We start from the raw sequence: 20,287 nt of genomic DNA, 5'->3' as shown, positions 1-20,287 counted from the left end.
GAACATTTAAACAGCTGCTGTTATCCTAAAAGGATTTGTTGATGCACATACAAGCAGCAGGGCAGGCCAGGGGTAGTTGAAACAACTTTGAACTATTTGTGCTCGTTAGCCTTTTGCGTTTGTTACCATGGTTATTCTAGTCAAAATGTTAACTGGCCGGGATGTCTGATAGAACAACAAACTTTCAGCAAATACTGCAGTATATGTTCAGGGAGGAGAAATGCCAGTATTTGTGCAAGAAAACAGAATCTAAAAATAAAGATCTCCCAATTGCTGAATTGAAATATAAGCTAATCTCTGATCCACACTGCTCGTTGGGTTGGGGTTTTTTTTTTGTACAGAACAAACAGCACTTCCAACAGTATCAGTGAACAGTTGATAGAATGCAGTGATTGCTCTGACAACAAGGAGAGCGGGTGGAAACTCACGCGAATGAAAAAGGAAGTCCCTGGTGCAGAGATCTTGAAATCTAGATTGTACAAGATCACCATGAAGAGAAAAAACTAGGTAACCAGAAAGGCAGGCCTTTCTTAGCACATGCATGTGAGTTCTGGAGCTTCAGCACACTAGCTACCAGCTGGCTTGCACAGCCGACGAGGTCACCTCTGAAGGAGGCAAGCTTGAGCCCACTGCTTGATTCCAGGGGAGAAGGGGTGGGAGGTTAGACCTTTGCTGACCTGAGAATAAAATCAATAAGGGTTTGCAAGGTACAGCAAAGAGATGTCAGAGATACAAAGGACCATGATGTAACCTCAGTGTCAAAGCCAGGATGATGATTTTAACAGCAGCTGTATGATGATGTTGAGCTCAGCCAGCAACAGATTATACTAGTTGAAAATAACATTTTTCTGCAAAACAGATCGTATGACATACTATAAAAACTTCAGCAGCACTTTGCACGTATAAAATTCTCTAAGCATGCAATAAAATCTTCTAAGTATGCAACCTTTTTCATGGAAAGTATTTCTGAACCATAAAACCAGTGGAGCTATACCATGGTGAGTGACATGTTTCTTTTGAAGCCCTTATATTTAGCTACTCCCTCTAACAAATGATTGCTAGATTTAAACCTATTTATATTTCTATTCTCAATTTGGGCTCGAAGCTTTCAGTTTTTCCAGAATTCCAATTTTAATAGTGTTTCTTTCAGTCAAAAGAAAGTGAAAACAAACAGTTTGCAGAAACAGTTCAGTGCTGTTTATGGGTTGATGCCAACCGAAGCCTGCATTTTTTGTCTTGAACTGTTAACCTGCTGCTGCCTTGAAGTGCCTTTAAGTGCAGTGTATTTATAAGGTGATCACTGGGTTATAACAGAAAGGGTTACCCAAGCCCTTCCATGGAAACCCAGTCATCTCTGGTTTTCTGTTACAAGAGTAATGAGCTAAAGAAATCCATTAGTAGCTATTTTGAACAAATTAATGAGAGTTAAATATACTCAACCACTCAGAGCAGCATGATTCATTCATAAATAACACCCAAGTCATCGGCTAAGGTCCTATTTACATAAATTAATGAAATGATCACATTTACAATGGTGTGTAGTTTAAAGATAATGACAGGAACATAGAAGAACAGAACCCTGGCCTATGTTGTCTGATAGGAAATTAAAGAATAAATAAAGAGACATGATGGGTTTGAGAGAATGTAAATCAGGTTGGTCCAAAATGGCCAGTATGGCAGTGGGAGCTCTAGAGCTTTGCAGGGGGTTCCTGCTGATGACCTTCACAACACTGTCACTCCTGCTAACATAGGAAATAAGGCCATTCCAATCTTCTGCTGTGAGTCTGACTGTAGGAAGTTCAAAAATCTGCTTTGCAAGGTTACAATGATAGCTTTTGATTTTACATTGTGCCTTCTCGTAGCTAAGGTACTATTGGAGATGGGCCATTTGTCTCTAAATAAATGAATTATCATCAAGGTGAGTTTTAGCAGTAGTTTGGTTAAGTAGTTTATAATAATTTGAAGGTCTGGCTACTAACATTCCTGCCCAAATCCATCTTCTCAGTTTTGTGCCTTTTTCTGTTTTAACTACCTGTCTGGTTTAAACAAGAAATGAAAGAGCAAGTGGAACCAGGTTGTAGGCTGTTCTGTTATGTGGTTTATGAAATCCCTATTACTGATGTTCAGGAGGTTTGTAGGAGTGGTAGTAGCCTTTCCTGGAATAGCTAACACTGCTGGGAACAAACCTGCAAACTTTCTAGTTCAGGAAAGTTCCAAGCTGCTCAGGAGGTGCTGGTCAGGGGAAGTGCATAGTACTGGACTGCCAGTCAGCGTTCAAATGCCTAGCTGGAGAATGCTGCTGCTTCACAACTGATACGAGCTGGAGCTTAATAGATGCTAAATCAAGAGGGGAAAAATACTGTTCAACATTTTAGTAATGGGAGTGTTCTATCATGTTTCTTCCCCAACCTTGCAATTACTAGGGGTGGCACAAGGTTATATTCACCTGCAACTGCCTATCAACAAAACCACCTATGTAAGGTGTAGGTTGTACTTGAGATGAACAAAATCAAGTGTCTGTCAAAATGTACCCTGATTTTTTCGGTGGCAGAACATCCATAGCTAAAAATATTTTCTAATGAAGACATCAGAAGCTATTTGCTGTGAGCTTGCGGATCAAGATAAAGCAGTTTTTTGCTGGATTCTAATGCTAAAAATCTGTAACAACGTAACTTCATGTGACAAGTTTTCCTTGAAGCGTGTGTACTAAAAATCTGTTTTCTGTGGTGTACAGAGTATAGTCATGTACATGAAAGGAAATCCTACTTCATGAGCTTGAGCTAAGTGTAGGGAAGTCCTTGCTTGGTGCCAGGGAGATTTTGGCAACTGCAGGTTTACTTTGGTTCAGATACAGACCATTAGTCATAGTTTTCTCTCTCTTCTTATATGTTCATTTGTGTTTGTTTTGTCTCAGTCAGCTGTAAACTAAAAGGAATGTTTCCAAAATTCATTGATCCATCTGATCTTGATGCCAGAATGGACTTTTAGATACTTCTATCTAATTTTCTGTTTAACGTGAACCAGTTTCAAACAGAAGGAACATACAATCCTGATTTAAAGATACAAGTTAGATCCTTTGCTTTTTTTTAGTAGTTTACTTAATAGGTTAATAATGTCAATATTATAAAAAATATTTTTTAAAAAAATCATTATCTCTAATTTGAATATATCTGACATTTCATTGTTGCAGTGCTGATAACTAAAAATACCCTCCAATGCTTTCTGTTTTCCTCCTGCAAAAATGCTTAAGTGCTGCAATCAAGTATTTCATCTTTCTTTCTTTAATCTGAAGAGACTGAGTGGACTAAACTAATCAATTACAGCGTGATAGTGATTTCTGCTTTTCTGTCTGAATTTCCCACATTATAGCTATTTCTTGGTACAGTAGGTTAATATATTGGCAGGTTGAAGAGTTAACATGGGCACTTTTTGTACCTGCTTCCTGAGATATAGAAATTTGATACTTCAGGAACACCAAGATTATATTCCTGAGATGTTCTTCCACTTTACTAGAAAAGATTGTGGGATGAATTCTCTGGATTTCATGCCCTCATTTAGGCAGAGTTATTCCTTGCTTTGGTCTTTCTACTCAACATTCCCAGGATTGCCCTCGTGGGAGTTGCTCACTGTCCTGTGTATGTTGTACAGGATATACACAGCAAGGCTCACCCCCTAGTTATGCTGCCTGCATTGGGTACCTAATAGTAGGTGATATGACTGCCCCAGCAGAGATAATTAGAGCTGCAGATGTAGCTAATGCACCCAGTGAGACAAGGCATGCTACATGTGCTTTGCTCTGTACATGTAACAGTGCAATTTCTGGTTCACAACACAACCTCAGATGGCGGGTGCTTCTATTAAAGTCTGCTTTTGAAGGTTGTCAAAATAAAAAACAGCCCAAAAGTTAAGCACCCTCTGGAGAGGACACAGTACCCTTTTTAGGCAGCATGAGATTCATAACTGTGCCAGGGTAAAACAAAGTGCTTAAGACATCTTAAATCAGCTCTAGACAAGTGCCAGGCAGCTTTCAAGAGGATTAATGTAGAAACCAATAGGAGGTAAATGCCTTGAAATTCTGCTAGAGAAGAATAAAGTATAAACACTCTGAGGTACACTTAAAACTTGCCTTACAATTTTGTGATTAATTAAATTTTAACTTGTAACTCCAGTTTTTGGGTTCAGTGACTAAAGGAAAACATTCTTTTCCTTCCAGGCTTTATTATAGATTGAGTTGTAATAGTGTAATACTTTCTATTGTATCTTAGTCTTTACAAACTCTTGCACAACAAAATCCTCTAAGTTCTTCCTATTGATAAAGGGTTATGTTCTATCATAGAAGTATAAGAGACTTTTACAATCCCATCTGTAAGAATTCTAGTAAATTTAGTTTTTACTCTCAGTCATTTTAAATGATGCAATAAGTATGATTGTCCTTTCTGATTCAACTAAAGAAAGCAGAATAGCCGTACTGTTATAAAGCGTATAAGAGAACTTTACACAAGGCTTTGAAGTAAAAGGCCAGTAGTTACATACACTAGGAAGCCGTTTTCCATATTTTAGTAAAACACACCTATGTTTTTTGTCAACACTACTGGGAAGTACTCTGTATGGTTTTCTGGTACGTCTAGTCATGCAATATCAACTACAAAGTACAGATTTCACACGTACTTTGAAATGGGTAGCATGCTAGGTAACCATAAATAGCATTTTCTTACATAAGACAAATGTTACATCTATTTAATTTACTTTTAAACTTCAGTGATTACATGTGATGCTGTTAACAATGATTTTGGCAAATTTGCCACAACAGTGATGGCTACTGTTGTATAATTGCCTAGAACAATCCAAAGCACTGTTCTCATGTCAAAGATGATAGTTGATTTTGTAAGGTCTGGGCAAGGGTAGCTGCCAAACGGCTGTGGTTTCTCCACTTTGTACCTTTCTGTTAGCACGCAGCGCTGTCACAGCACTCTTCACAGAAAACCTTTCCATTTGGATAAAACCCATGCTTGGCCTAGGGTAGTGCAGGTAAAATTCTGTATGCAAGGCAGAACCAGCAGATGTGGTCTCAGAATATGGGCATTGTGGGTATAAAGCAAAACTTTTCATTTTTTTTACCTCCTGCAACAGGAGGACTGTAAGAGCTACTTCTTTTGATGCTCCCTTGCTCCAAAGGGTAAACTGAGTCTCACCTAGACCAGTATGAAACCACAGCACTGCTGCATCAGTCTAGCTGTACTGGCTAGCAATGCCCTTACTTCGTTATCTCCCTAACTAGTCTCCCTCTTCTGTGGGAATTAATGAGACGAAAGTTATTATTTGTTTGAAACCTGAGCTTTATATTTGTTCTTTAGTGGACTGTTTTCCTAATAGGCCTCAAGCACTGAAGTAAATTTTCCCCTCAGTCCAAGCTGTCCAGCACATACCTTATCACTGCCATTCTGCACAGTGCCTCCTAGCTCAAAATGCCATAGAAGAATGTGAAAATTATCTCAGGACCCCTCACCATAGCTCACTGCCAAGGTGAAGCAGAGGCCTATCAACAGTTGAAACAAAATCCTTCTTGTTTCAACGTGGTGCAAACTTTTGCTAGGGCAGGTTGTGGGGCCGTTTTGTTCCGGATTACTCAGGCCTTACGATAAATCAGTGTGGCTGAGCTTGTGTTTGTTTTTCATAGTTCTCATGACTGTAAAATAGTATTTAGAAGGAAAAATGTATGAGATTTTGAAGATCTTCAGATCTCTTAAGTTAGGGTTAGAGACAACGATTTTTGTCATCAGCCTCTATATGCATCAGTGAAGGATTAACCCACAATTAAAGAATAGTCTGGTAACTCTTTTCTGTCTTTTAGGGAAGAATCAAGGGACAGGGAGTAACCAATGCTAGCTACATTCCTACAACCACCAATATCAAAAGTTAAAAAAAAAATGGATCAGGCCCCAGAATAATTGAAAATGTCTTAAAATATAAGATCTTTTAGTCCAATCCTTTTATTTGCCTGCTGGTTTTCAGTCATGTACTTTGCCTTTTTCTTGCTTTTCCCTTTAGCTTTGAGAGCTAGATAGACATTCTTGCCTAATCATTTGTGTCTCTTAAACAGTGAGAGGATAAAGAAATTCTTAAAAAGTACTTTTTGTATTGCTTGAGCCCTACATAGGGGAACACTAAGGTCACAGTCTGACTCACAGAGTAAATTCGTTGTGTGTAATAATGACCATCAGCTATGTAAGCCATGCCATTTGCTTATTAGGTAATTGCACTGAAAGAAGATCAGTTATTAGTTAGTGGAAGCCTTCTATATCTATTTAGTTTGAGGAGTTTATTTACTCTGTTTTTCTTCTCACATAATTCTTAGTCTGGAAATTCTGTCTACTTAGGAGTCCTGAAGAGAGACGTCTGTTACTTGGGTTGAAATCCTGGCTCTGGTGACGTCAATGGAAAAAAAACACCCATTGACTTCAGCTGGGTCAGGATTTCTCCCTTGTGGTTTACAAATCTATTGATTTTAACTAAGGCTGTTGAGCCATACATAAATTAGAAACAAACTGCATAAGAGGAGCAAATAATAAAAATCTTCCCCAAAACAAAATCCTGGAGTGTCTCCAGTCTCACCACCACCACCTGCCTCATGATCTCATTGACACATCTGCATTTCTCTTTACTGAGAAGAGAAAAGCACTGCACAACACAAGCTATTCCTTTTGTGATAAATCTGATTTATAAGCTGCCTATGTACAGCTACAGTCGCTGCTCATTTGGGGCCACAAGCTTTTGAGCTTTCTTCCAGCATCATTCTCATTTGGACATGAGCAGACAGATACACCCCTACAGGCTGATGAGGAACCATGTAGCGAAGATATTTTTGAGCAGCTTCTAAGCTGTAAACTTGATGTTTTTACAACACTTGGCCTTGAACTTTCTAATAGCATAGTTAGTACTTGATGAGTTAGTACTTGATTAAGTTAGTATTTAATTAATATACTTAATTGTTCTTACTCACTTTTTGCTTTCTGTTATTGGTGTGGTGAAATACTCATGCTTCTGCCATGAAGGCACAGTGCTGAGAACTGCTGGACAGCATGATATTAATGTTGAAGAAAAGAAGTAAAGCAGAAAGAAAGAAAAAGAAAAGGATGGCTCTATTGTAGAGCAGTAGTGAAAGTCTATGTAGAGTTTTTTTCTAGAGGTAAATCTTTTGAGGGGCTGCAGAGAGCAACCTCCTAAGATTAGTACTGGAGGGATTATTTCCTCCTGTAACATTCCTTGGAGAGTGTATCTCCATTATAATGTTGCACTCATTTTAAAAATGGCGTAGTCAGGGGTAACATCTTCTTATCAGTGGATTGTGGCCATGTGGATAAGTTCGGTCCTTGATGCCAAGAAGGCATCACTAACAGCTGCCACTCCTGGAATGTCCTAATAAATGAAATGAACCAGGAAATCCAAGAAAGGTCTGTTTGGGAACAATTATTGCTGTTACTGGGCAGCTCGGTATTTGAAAGTCATGAGCCACCCTGTTAGGTCTTCCAGTAATATTTTTTTCTATAAACATAACAGTAGGTTGCTGTTACATTGATTACCAGGTTAGGATCTACTAAGATCTGTAAGGATCTACTGCTCCACCTTGTGGTTTGAAAAAAGTTTTCCTTTAGTCTACTGCAGGGTGGTGTGTCAGAAAAAGTGCAGCCTCTCCCCCCTTTTTAATTACACTGGAATTTGACTGGAATCAATATCAAGCTTTTCCTCCAGATATGGATAGACATTGACAGAGGTAGTGCTCTTTAGTTAGTACATGTAGATCAGAAGGTGCAGAATAAATTATAAATAGCCAGCAAAACTAAGATAGACAGGACTCAGCTGCTTTTTCAGTATGTATGCAAGGCTGTGGTAACAGCTTGTCTGTCCCGTCAGCGAGGCAATCTGATAGGGTGTATTCTTCCATGCTGCCGATGGGGCAGAAAATCATCAGCTTCCCACAGTCCTGCAGACCTCAGTAAAGACAAATGCTATGCAATTACCCAGCCACAATCCTTCCTGTACATCAGTGCCACAAAAGCCATGTCTCAAACCAGTGAGAGTGCTCTGGCAAGGGATGGCTCTGTCAGTAATCACAACGCTTGGAAATCACGCAGTATTTTTCTCCAGCTTGGAAATAAAGACTGTGAAGGAATAATATCCTTCTGCTGTTGAAATTGCAACTGCCCTGTACTTCAGTGGGGTGGAATCAAACTGGCAGCACTCTTCTGATGTTGGGTTTGTTCTAGGGAAGCAGTTTATATCAAAGCTGTCCAAGAAAGGCTTTATATTTGTCTAGTTTAACACCACTGGTCTGGGAGCATCGGATCCTACTCTGAACACTTAAATTAGTGTATTCTCTTAAGCAATAATAATAGCCAAGCAATAGCAAGTAGTTAATTCCTACATTAAGAGCACAGCTTCTGCAATCACTTGTGCTTTTGGAAGTGAGTGGTTGTGCTCATAAAGCCTTAAAGTGTAGGAGCACTAGAAAAATTACCATTTTCTATAAAAAGGCTTATTGTATAATAAGGGCAGCTTGTCTTACTGCATACCAGCAGTCGGAACGCTAGTCATAAAAAACATTTATGGACTGGCAAAAGAGAACTGCCTGCCCAATCCTGTCCAAGTTTTGTTTAGTAATATGTTATCACAGAATTCTGTGTGCTGGAAAGTTGGTAGTGTGCTTTGGATGAATGTGAGTGTAAAGAACTGATGACAGTTTCTGTTTCTGAATGGTAGACCCTGGTCTGCAGAGTGGTGTAATGTGCTGTCACCTTTGTCATGCTTCAGGAGAAAGATTGCAAAACTTGTTTAAATAGAGAATAGGGGAAAGGAGGAGTGAAAATAAAACAAAGGATAGCTTTGATAAGTAGTTTAGTGGTTCTTCTCAATGGTATTTGTGAAGAATAATGTGTTGTAAGGCAAGGAACTTAACCGCTTCCTTTCCATTTCCCATTACCTCCTTCCTCCTTCTTTATGGATTAAAGGTTTCAAAATTTGTATGGCTAAAATTAAGTATGTTGAATCTGTACAGAAGTTAAGATGCTGAATGATACTAGAGTTATCTCTCTAGTTTCCAGGAGAACAGGCATTACTCACCGTTACTGGGCATCCACGTACTTTTGGTGCTGACTTCCTGAAGGACTCAGAGATACCCATCTCTAGGAAGTCAAGTTTTGAGTGTCAGTAAAGCCTTTCATTTTAAACTATTCTGACTTGGCACCAGTGCGTAAGATCTATGCAATTAGGATGAAATCTTGCCATGAAAGGTTCAAGACTTAATTTGGAGGCAGGAGAAGGAAAGGGCAAGATTAAGGAGTTGTAGTTGGAGGAGGCAATTACAGGTTGTCAAGACATGGGTAACAGGCTAGTAACATGAATCCTTTGTCTCAACATGCCCTGAGGAAGGGAATGAAAGGTTTATAATCAGTGTGATATTCCTGGAAACTTAACATACACTTCACAAACAGATTAGGGCAGTGGAGTTGCCCTGAATACAGTTTATTTCAACTTTTTAATTATTATCATTGTTACCTTGTTGTCAAGTCAAGAAGTCAAGGGTCAGTTGCATGACTTCCTCAGTACATGATCATGGTTTTGTGTATTCTATATGAAGGATATACACTGAAAGAATGGAAAGTACAAAGAGCAAGGTAGTACTGAAAGATCTAGAACTGTATTACAGAGACACGGCCTCCTGAATGGCAATATTTTAATATAAATATACCTCTAAGTATAGATTTCATTTGGTTATGGCTTAAATATTATTTTTTACTGGTGCTGAGAGCAGTTATTAGGTATAACACTAATAATTACAGTGCATGTAAATGCTATGGATCTTACAGTGCAAACTGAGCCATGCCATGGTCCTGAACTATTGAATCAATTGGTTAACCTGGGACAGAGGCTTTAGAACTGGACACTGTTGATCTGTTTCTGATCATAGCAAAAATGATCTGTTTAATGTAGTTCCTCAGAACTGCTCAAAAATTCTTTAAGCTATTTGTTTCCGTTTTAATTCACAACAAGAAGTTCAGTGATTTGTGGACTGATTTTAATTGTCATTTTCCTCACAGCATATCTAAACGCTCACTAAAGCTGTATATTCCTGCTGATGTATAAGTTAGTTGTATTAGCATTCTGTTTCATATTGGTCTAAGTATGGGGAGGAAAGTATCATCTGTCTTGAAATAACCTATTTAGACCGCTGGCGCTGCATTCACATGTTCACTGAACTGACAGACAGGTTTGTGGTATTTTGCCAAAGGATGAAAGGGCAATTCTGCCCCAAAACCATGTAGACCGTGTCTCAGTCTCCTTAGAGATATTTTGGTTTCTTCAGTGAAGACGGGCTGTTGGCTGACATGCTCCTAATATGGCCTTTCTATTTTCCATTGCTCTCAGCAAATTCAATAAAGAGCTTTAAAAGATGTTAGTGACAAAATAGACTAGAAACAGATGAAGCTGAAGTGCCTGCTCTTTCAGCTTGGATGAGTATCCAAAACCGGAGATCCCGTGCCAAACTCTAAGAAACTCCCATATCTGCTTTAATACATGTTAGTATGAGCATAGAGGCTTCCTAATACAACTTTCAGAAACATGCCTTATCCAGGAGGGTTGCATGTCCTTTTGAAATGGTTTTCCAAAGATATTTCAGTACTTGAGCTTCTTGGCAGAAGTGAGAAGACCATACAGAATGAAGGCAGGGTGTGGGGGAAGAGACCTTAAGCAGAGATTTTATATTTCCAAACAACAGGACTAAGTTTACTCCTTGATGTGTCTTCTGCCTCTTCCTTTAGAATAAAGTGTTTCTGTGTGTGGTAATCAAAATTGTTCGTTCAGCATGCTTAGAAGGAGGTATCTTTGCTTTTGTCAGAACAGCTCATTTGGTTCACACCAGCTTTTTTATTGTCTTGGTTATGTGGAGGAGCAAAGGTGGAAAACCAGTTTTACTGATTGATTGGAGCATGCCTTTGATCAGTTCTGGATGTTTGCCCTGTGCTGATCACAGGATGGTCCTTTTAAGGTTTAACATCAAGCTAAATACTGCGAGTCTCGTGAAGAACTCTTCTATGCTTCTATATCTCTAGAACCTTTGTATAATTGTCAATCTAAAGGTTGCTGGAATTGCTCCTAACTTCTCTGCTCAACCAGGTATTTAGCTGAGCATCGATATAGTGTACCTACCACTTGTACACTTTTTGTACTCTGGGGTATCTTACCCCAGAGACCAAAACTGGAATTTTATAACTGATGAAACATTTGGGTCAGAGAGATTGTTTTTCCTTAGCAAATATTCAGAATGCTTCATACCCCATAGGTGATGACATAGTAACTTATAACCCTGCCATTCTGAAGATTTATTTTGCAGAGCCAAGATGACGTGCAGAAGAGAACAGGGAATTTCAGAGCAGTAGCTGGCAACTGGCACATAAGCTACACTGCTGGTGAACCTAGGTGAATCTGTGCTCTGTTTATACTGGATGATTACTGGCTGATCAAGGCAAAGAAAGAGAAGTGACAAAGTCACTTGGGAAAGGGAAGAGAGCAACTGTGAGCTGGCCACTGAATCTAGCTCTGGGGAAGGAGAGACTGTCGCTCTACACAACTGAACATTGTCCTCTGGTAGCCCAAAGGTCATGCCAACAGCATGGAGACCAGCACAACAGTTTAACCTATCTAAGGTCACTGGTTTGGTGTGCTAACAGGAATTGAAACCCCCTTATTAGGAAACCAAAATCACTAAATTTGCATCCAAGCTTTGATTGACTGATGAGTCAAACTCTTGGCGTAGGCTTTGCAGTGAGATTACTTTAAAGTTGGTTTATTATCATCATTATCAATGCTATTCTGGATTGCCTGATATTACAAGGCAAAGGACATCCACCTCTGAAGTGTGAAGTGCCAGATTATATTCTTTTTAAAAATAGTGATTCATTTGGTGGCAGGCACACAGGGAGTAGTGCCTAGTAGAAAGACAAGGTGCAGCTGCTTAGCATCATGGCTTGAGTTTTGCTACTAGCCCAGGTCACAGCTCTGGAGGAAGTGACATTTTCACAGGCAGCACTTTCAATTTGTGGCAGTGCTTGGCTCCTGGCTTTGTGGTGGTCCTATCGGGGGATATTTTGGTCGAATGCTGCCATCAGTACCTGTGCTGTGGATTTCTCAGCCCTGCATTACAGCTTGTGGAAGTAAGAATAGGAAAGGGAACATTAGGATAAGTTTTAAGATTCTTCTGTAATAAAGTGTATTGATTGCTGGTAAGCTGTTTGTTGAAGCAGAGAATTTCTTCTAGAAATACTGTGATCTAAAAACACTTAAAAATAATACTTCAGAGGAGATTAAAAGTATTATGATAGCTAAAGAACTGTTAAAATATTTATCTGCAGCTATTCTTAAATTCATGAAAAGCTTAATCTGATTCTTATGATACAGTAAGTCTCCAGTGACTAATCCGACAATTACATGCTTCCTAATGAGTAGTCTGAACATGACTGACCTTGCAAATACTTTGGCTCACAAAAAAGGTACTTTATGTTGGTAAATTCTTTTTCCACAGTTTTCAATGGGAAATACTAATTTGGCCTATGATGATGCTGAAAAATGAAATAAAAATGAACATTAATACTAAATATCTTGTACAAAATCTACAATAGCTTTGTTAACTGAGCATCATCCTCCTCCACTGTGAGCACATCAGTTAATCATACGAGGTATTAGTCAACTTCATTTGGCATCAGTAAAATCTTAGATGTAATCCAAATATCAGGGTAAATCTTTCCCTAAGTTGATGAGAGTCTAATTTTAATACTTATTCTTTAATTCAGTATAGCCTCCTACATAACTGGGGAGCACTTAAAAGGTTGGATGTGCTATAAAGACTTGTTTTGAGTACATTGATGCTGGCCACTTAGTCATACAGCTAGGGAGTCTCTTTTTTTAAGAAAAAGAAAAATGGGCTCTTGCCAGAAATAAGTTCTAATGAGGATATAGCACTTGTGTGCGTAGCCAGTAGAAGCCACTGTAGTTGATGATTTCTCCAGTGACGTGCCCTGCTCCTTGAAACCCTTGGAAATGAACTGCACAGAAAGTATTTGATTTGCTACAAACAGGATTTGCTCCAAGCAGCAAATACACGTAAGTCGTGATGTTTATTGATCAGCCACACTGACAAGACGATGTTTGCGAATTCCCCCTTCTGGAGTGTTGCCTTATCTGCTTAATGAGAGCTTGCAGAGTATTGTCATCTGTACAGAGCCTCTCTGTCATCTTATGAAGTAGTTTAGAGCACGTAGTGGGCACATACTGCTTCCAAGAAGTCAGTGAGTGCAAGATCTCATCCAGTCTGTTCATACTGATCTGCTTTGAAAGTTTTCTGTGGCCCATTTCAGATTATAGTGCAGGCACTGGATCTGGCTCTGCCCTTGTAAGGCAGGCAAGTCCTATGGAAGTAGTTAACTGATAGGAAAAATAAATGCTCTAGCTTGTTACATCTTACTAAAGATTGGGAATTTTTATTTTTTTTTACTAGCAGAAGAATGTTTCCAAAAACCACAGTTGTTCAGAGAAGGGTTACATTCTGCCATCTATCTTTGTGCTGAAGTCCCATTGGGGTCTCTCAGCAGGCTACTCCCAAAACACAGATGTTTCTGACTATTCATTCAGCATTTTAATGCTGCTGGATGCTTCTTACTCTCTAGCTTTTTGTTACTGGGAGCTTGTTGAAATACAGATAGGGTAGTTAACACTGCCTGTGCTGTCTCCAAAGTTACCTAGCATTCAAAAGTCTATGTAACTACTCCTGGGTGGTGTGTGCCTCATGTAAATAAGTAAAGCTCATTGACGTAAACTGTCAGTTTTATACGTGTGGAACTTCAAGTTCTAACACAAAAGCCTGTATGTCTAGGTTTTCATTAGGAAATTTTCCTGAAGTTTATCAAGGAAAGGAACTCAAGGATTTGGATAGTAAGAAAGCGGGGGGTGTATATGCATCCTTGTCCTTGTAAAATTCAACTTTGAACAAGGGACTACAGTGTATATTTATACTTTCCTTGTGAATTCCTGTAAGTTCTCATGCTTTATTGAGAACCACCTATTTTTACAAGCATGGAAAGGCCCTTAGTGTGTCTGCTGGCATCTTAGATTAATCATAGCCTTAGGATAACAGTCCACACGTCACCCATGGCACTTTTTGGGATGTGAAGGGGCGTGCCGTTTTCTACCACTTCCATGTCCTTGTTGCTGCTGTTCAACATCTAAAAGCATTTTAGAGCCTTTGTGGGTGTAGATTTTGGAAGGATAACAGAATTTCTTTTCACTAGAGAGTGCAAGTTATGCTGAAAACAAATGTTAAAATACTTCAGTGGTATAGGACTTAGGGCATTGCAAGAGACATCCTTTTCACTGCCTATTTTGGATCAGTGTGTTGAAGATACTCAAGTTTGTAACTCACATTTGACATATCTAAAGTCAGCTCTAGTGAAATTGCTGAGACTGAGTAATAGTTGAGTCTTTCAGAACAAAGAGAATCTGAAGAAGGAAAGGAAACCTCTTCCCTTCCACTGATTTGCTTTATACATGCCATCCAATTCAAGCTTAATCTGTTTTGGTTTTTTCCTTTACCTGGTAATTCCTTACAAATATCAAAAAGCAAACTGTAACCCCATTATGAGCATCTTGTAAAACTTCTGTAAAGAGCACATCTGAATGTGCTATACAACTATAGAAACAGTGCCTGATTTTGCCTCTCTAGCTGGCTCAAAAATCCAGCAAAATGAAATTAATTTTTCTCCATGTTTATTAGTGCCTTTATTTTTATGACATTTTCTGTATGGAGGTATATAAGACAGCAGTTACATGAAACCTATTGGCTTATTCTTTTGAGGTAGCAAAACCCACTTAAGTGTTAGAAAGGTTTCTTCCTGCTGGAGCAGTGTGGAAAGAAAGAAAAAAAAACCCCAAACTGTAAGAAGATCTGTGATTTCAGACTGGAAAGATACCGGTGGAATACATTGCTATCCTACAGCTCTGCCCATTGCCTCCTGCTCTTCGGTCCTGTGGGAAAATTTACTCACAGAGCAAACAAGCTCCCAAACCCAGTTTGAAAGAGGGAAGGGACTGAGTTGGCTTGAAGCACAGAGCTTCAATCTCATACAGGAGTTCCTACTAAATGAAATTGATATATATGGCCAATGTGGGAGGCAATGGGTGGAAAAAAGTTAAGATGCCATAGAGCCAATTGTTGTAAAGAGAAGTAAGAGAGCTGCTAACCAGTCCCCAGCTGCTTTTCCGTTGCCCACTTCTCTGCACAAGCTCTATTCTGGAAATTCTGTCATGAATGCTGTTAGTTGATATGCTGATGGCCATAGTCTGTCAAACAGCATAGACAAAGAAAAACACTCTCAGTATCTAGATAGGATTAAACTGTAAAAATCAAACTGCAAACATCAGTTTGCCCCTGTTAGCCACAGCCAGTGTGTCTTTGCCCAGGTTAGCTAGCGGTCATCCTCCATGGGAATGCTTCCTTAGGAAAAGCCCATTGCTGATGGGTTTTGACCATTGGGATTATCCCATCTTTCATTTTTATTACATCAGAGTCTTTATGTGCCAGTAAAGGATGTTGTGATTTTATGTATGTGTTCAAGAATGACATCCTAGGTGTTGAGATGCTTTGTACTGCGTTTTGTTGTCTATTGAAAAGGAGAGCAATCACTGTGTCAGTAAGCAGTTCTGTCATTCGATAGACTTTGGTGGTACAGGGCATCTCTACCTTTGCTCATAAAAGTCTGATTTCTCTTTGATGGTATGGAAGGACTGATGCAAGCTTTTCACTGAAAGGTGCCTCTTGTAGCAGTGAAGTAGTTAGCTTTCTCTCCACTGTGATTTGAAAGTATTTGAATTAAAAGATGCTAATGAAGACCCAGGTTTCTCTAGATGAACTGATGTGAGATAGTACAAGGAGGCAAAACAAAATCCAAGAAAGTTGCAGGCTGTTACCTCCTCTGCCTGAGCTAGCAGCAAGTTACAAAGGAAACTGTAGGCAACCAAGTCACACAAAAAAGGATATAAGAGGGTTTGAGCACTCTGGATGTCACCTTGTGAGATAGGGGAATACATTTCTTTTCCTAAAAATTGCCGGGTAACCTGGAGATCTGTATATGTACTGAGTGGCATGAATGATGCTGCTGCTACACCTGCACCTGACACTGTGGAAACCTGCTGGGTTCGTGATGCATTGTGCTGCTGTCGTGTGAACTGCTAGAATTATCTTTGGACATAATGAAGTAAGGATGGAGGTTATTTTCCAATACTAACTACTTTCCTCAGCCTGTCTGTGTGGTGAGCAGAGAGATTTTTCTGACTGGGCTCAGAACTTTTGGAGGTACCAAACTAGACCAAGTGTTTCAGTACCAGCCTTTTCTAGTATCCTGTTAAGGTTCCGTGGACGGGTGTAACTCCATGTTAATTGGTAGGTGTTTTCCCATCCCACATTTGTCTTTTCAGGGGAAACAAGTATTTTACCCTACAAGTGTGAACTATTAGCCTTTATCACCAGGCAACCAGATTATCAAGACTTACACAACTATCTTACAGAACATGCTTTCTATCTAGCAGTTTCTTCTATCTGCATCATTCCCCATTCACACAAACAGCCCTCCATCTGCTAGGCAGGGTCTGTTCTTCCTGTGTGTGATTTGAAAGCACCCCAGGCACCTGCCCGGCTTGCAGATGGTGTTACTCCATCACTGTGTGGAGTCATTGCTGACAACAGTGTACTACTTCAGGAAGACGAGAGGGGATGATGGAGCTAAGGTCTTGCTGAAGATGTACTAGACAATCTGAGCTAACTGTAGTTATTGTGTGCAATTTTTTGTGATGCAGTCATTGCCAAACTGTGCAGGAAGTGAGGTTTGTTTGTAACAAGTCTCCTACCTACTTTACAGGGGGAGTGAACCCCAAACTACAGCACAGAGGGCAAAAATCCTACCCTGGTGTTAAAACTGCTCCAAACAAACCTTTCAGTGGTCCGGCACTAACTTTTCTAGATGCTGTTTTTCTGCTCGAGTGCGTTTGGCTTGGTTTGTTTTCTCTGCCCCTCTCGATGCTATTTTTTTTGCTAACGAAAAAAGTGTTAAGCAGGCTGGAGTGGCAGCAGAAGGCACACACGCCAGTCAGTGCTCAAAAGTAAGTTCAACTCCGAGCGGTGTGCGAGCAGTCCTTACCGTGAAGGATTTGAGCGGCACGGCGGGAGCGGCGCCCCACGTCCTCTCGAGGCCGGAGCCGCGGCGGGTGCCCCGCTCGCCGGGACGCGCGGTGCCGGCGGGCGAAGGGAGGAGCGGGGGAGCGCTGGGGCAGAGCAGCGGTGCCGCCACTCCTCCCTTCGCCCGCCGGCACGGCTCCCGGGCACAGCGGGGTAAGCCTGGGCTCTTGGCTTTTCCCCCTGACGCTCCGGGAAGAAGGAGGGGATGCCGCCCTCGCGGCGGTGCGGCTTTGGGGTTTGGGGCGGGGGAGAAAGACCTCGCAAGCGGTGCTCTTACCCCCTCCATTTTTGTAGCAGAGGTAGGGAAATCGCCAGACGTTGGCCAGGTCCACGGCGAAGCCGATGACGGAGAGGAGGAAGTCGATCTTCTTGCCCCAGGTCTCCCTGTCCTGGGCGCCGTAGCGCGGCGCGGGGGCGGCGGGCAGGAGGCTGCTGCTGGTGTACTGCACCCCGTTGTGCTCCTTCACCAGGATCAGCTCCACGTCCTTCCTCGGGGGCGGCGGCCCCGCGCGCTCCGGCAAGGGGGCCACCACCGACACTTTGCGGTCGGGCTGGATCTGTTTGTTCATCCTTGCCTTAAACATCCAGAGAGAGCGAGCTGAGGAGGGGGAGCGGGCGAGGCGGGGTGTGGGAGCGCAGATAACGGAAGTGCACTTCCCGCTGGAGGCGACTCCGCGCTCCAGCCCGCCGGTGTCAGCGCGGCAGGAGCGAGGCACGGCCGTAATAAGAGCCATGCAAATGAGGCGGGAGAGGGGGGACCGCGGCGCCCGCCGGGGTGCCCCGGGGGAGCGGGGCTTCCCGCGCCCTTCCTCCGCGGAGGAGCGGCCGGCAGCCGGGCGCGCCGCCGCCGCCCGCAGCCTGCCGAGCCGCGGGCGCACCTGGGGCACCCAGGCTGCCGGCGGAGACCGGGCTGGAGCCTCCCGACAAGTGAGCCGGCTGAGCTGGGGAGAGCGGCGCCGGCCGGAGCCCCGCGCAGCCCCAGCGCTGCACCTCGTCCGCCCGCGGCAGCTTCACCTCGGAGTTGAGCTTGTCCTGCCGCAGGCTGCGGGGCGCTTGGAGCTGCTCCTTCCCGCGAGGAACATGGCCCAGGGCAAGCGCTCTGAAAGTGGCATTAGCGGGCAACAGGTAGCGCTAATTTGGATTGCCCACTTCCCTCCTTTCCCGGCTGAGCTGCAGTCCAGGGGCATCTTTCCCCTGTTTGCTAGCGTAGCTTTACTTAAAGACAGTAGAATTTGGCTTTTGGCATCAGAACGTGGTGTGGTGCAGGTCCAATTGCAGAGCCGGACACTGCTAATACTACCACACCAGGACTGACGGATGCCCGACTTTTTCTTTCCTGGAAAGCATAGGGCCGGTAGGATTCAATTGTCAGGTTGAAGTTAATGCGGGACATTAACTATTTGCTGCTATTCCAGACGGGGACCTGGGTCTTTTAGATGTAAAATGAGTAAAGAATTAGCTAGCAGAACAGCAGTGATTGGTGCCAGAAGTTGGCTAAATATTGTTGCAGAAAGGGATTTGCAGGGGCTCTTTTGCTAGAGCTGTGAGCGGCAACTGCATGTTACAGTGCCTGTTTAGGGAATAAACTCTGAGCAGAAAAGGCAGAAGCTGGCTTCCCCTTCCCCAGTGTCAAATAGCTTCCCTTCTGCGTGGCATCAGAGGGAACAGGTCAGATGGCAGAGGATTCTTGGTGGTGTTACAGCCTACCATTCTTATTCACTCTGCTAGGACTGATATTCCAATACTTTAATTGTAATATATGAAGCAGTGCTAGTCAGAGTTTGTAGGGAATACCAGGAATGTGAAAAAGAATTGCAGCTCCAAGTTAAAGCTTGCACATTGGCATATTCCCCTCTTCTCTTTAGGCCACAGACTACAAAGATGCTAGGAAGACAGCTATCGACAATTTGCGGTTTTTATACCTTCACAAAAAGCTCTTGGTTCAGGATCCAAGATCCAAGCTGTGACTTGGATCCTAAAGCCCTCTTCTGGGTGAAGTATTTGAGCAGTGACTTTACTGTTTCAGAGCAATTCCTTGCGTAGAGAACATGCAGCTCACATATTCTCTTTCTGTTACTCTATGATTTCCTGCCCTCATCTTCTCCAAATACACCACATAAAAACATTTTCTCTTTTCTTTTTCATACTTTATGCCATACTTGCTGCGCAGTCACTACATAGTACCCTCTAAACACTCGCTGTTTGCCCCTCCAGTACAAACCACATTTTTACACTCAGGTGGAGCTACACTGCTGCCTGCTCCTCATACCATCCATCACTGCCACCAAATGCATCAAATACCCATGTTTCAGGCAGTGCCCCCAAATATGCCCACACTCCCCTGTGTTTCCATGACCCTGCACACCCGTTCTCCCATAGCAAACAGAGGACCGTCTCTGTTCTGGGCAGGAGGAGAGCCTCCCCTCCCAGCGGCAGAGCCCTGAAGCCATCTTGCTGACAGACTCACCAGGTAGCACTGGGGATGTCTCTGTCCCATTCCCTGGTACCTATGGGGAGGGGAAGGATGACTGGAGGGGGATTCCTTCTTCTTGGTTCCAGAACTCTGGGACTGCGGTCTTTCTGGGAGCTGTAGCCTGGCCAGTAAGGAGCTTTTTAAACCTGGTTCTCTTCTTTCCACGTGACTATTACTGCCTTAATAATCTGCACAGACTTCCTATGCCAGACAACAGCACTCACGTATTGCTTCTGGAAAAATAAGGCCTTGCAAAGGAACACCCTTTCCCCCACAAGGTCTCAATTAGCTGAGCTTGATCATGATGTCTATGGTGGTAGGAATCTAGAAGGCCTCCGCTTATTTCCTAAGAGAATTAAGTAACTGTGCATATATATATGCCTTTAGTTCTTGCATGGAAAGTGTGCACAATCTGGTTAATGCAATATCTGCTGCACCCTCAAGGTAAGAAAGTCCTCAATTGGATTTTATAAAAAAGTTGCTTAATCTTGAATCTGTCTGGATCTTGTTATGCCTAATGGAGCCTGACAGCGGGT

The 20,287-nt window shown here is 42.1% G+C and overlaps 1 protein-coding gene across 1 annotated transcript in view; it reads right to left on the bottom strand.

The window, feature by feature from the left end:
• Window positions 1-19,775, bottom strand: part of SLC6A2 (solute carrier family 6 member 2) — a gene marked incomplete at both ends in the record, with an annotated part of 71,386 nt that extends 51,611 nt beyond the window's left edge. Inside the window, 2 exons of the mRNA XM_084269936.1 lie at window positions 17,556-17,853; window positions 19,746-19,775. Coding sequence (XP_084126062.1) covers window positions 17,556-17,853; window positions 19,746-19,775 — 328 coding nt within the window. The remainder of the gene's footprint in view (window positions 1-17,555; window positions 17,854-19,745) is intronic.
• Between the last annotated feature and the right edge of the window lie 512 nt (window positions 19,776-20,287).

This window comes from Gallinula chloropus (genome assembly GCF_964237585.1).
Source record: "Gallinula chloropus genome assembly, chromosome: 13".
Lineage (NCBI taxonomy): Eukaryota > Metazoa > Chordata > Aves > Gruiformes > Rallidae > Gallinula > Gallinula chloropus.
This window is presented reverse-complemented; position numbering and strand designations above follow the sequence as displayed.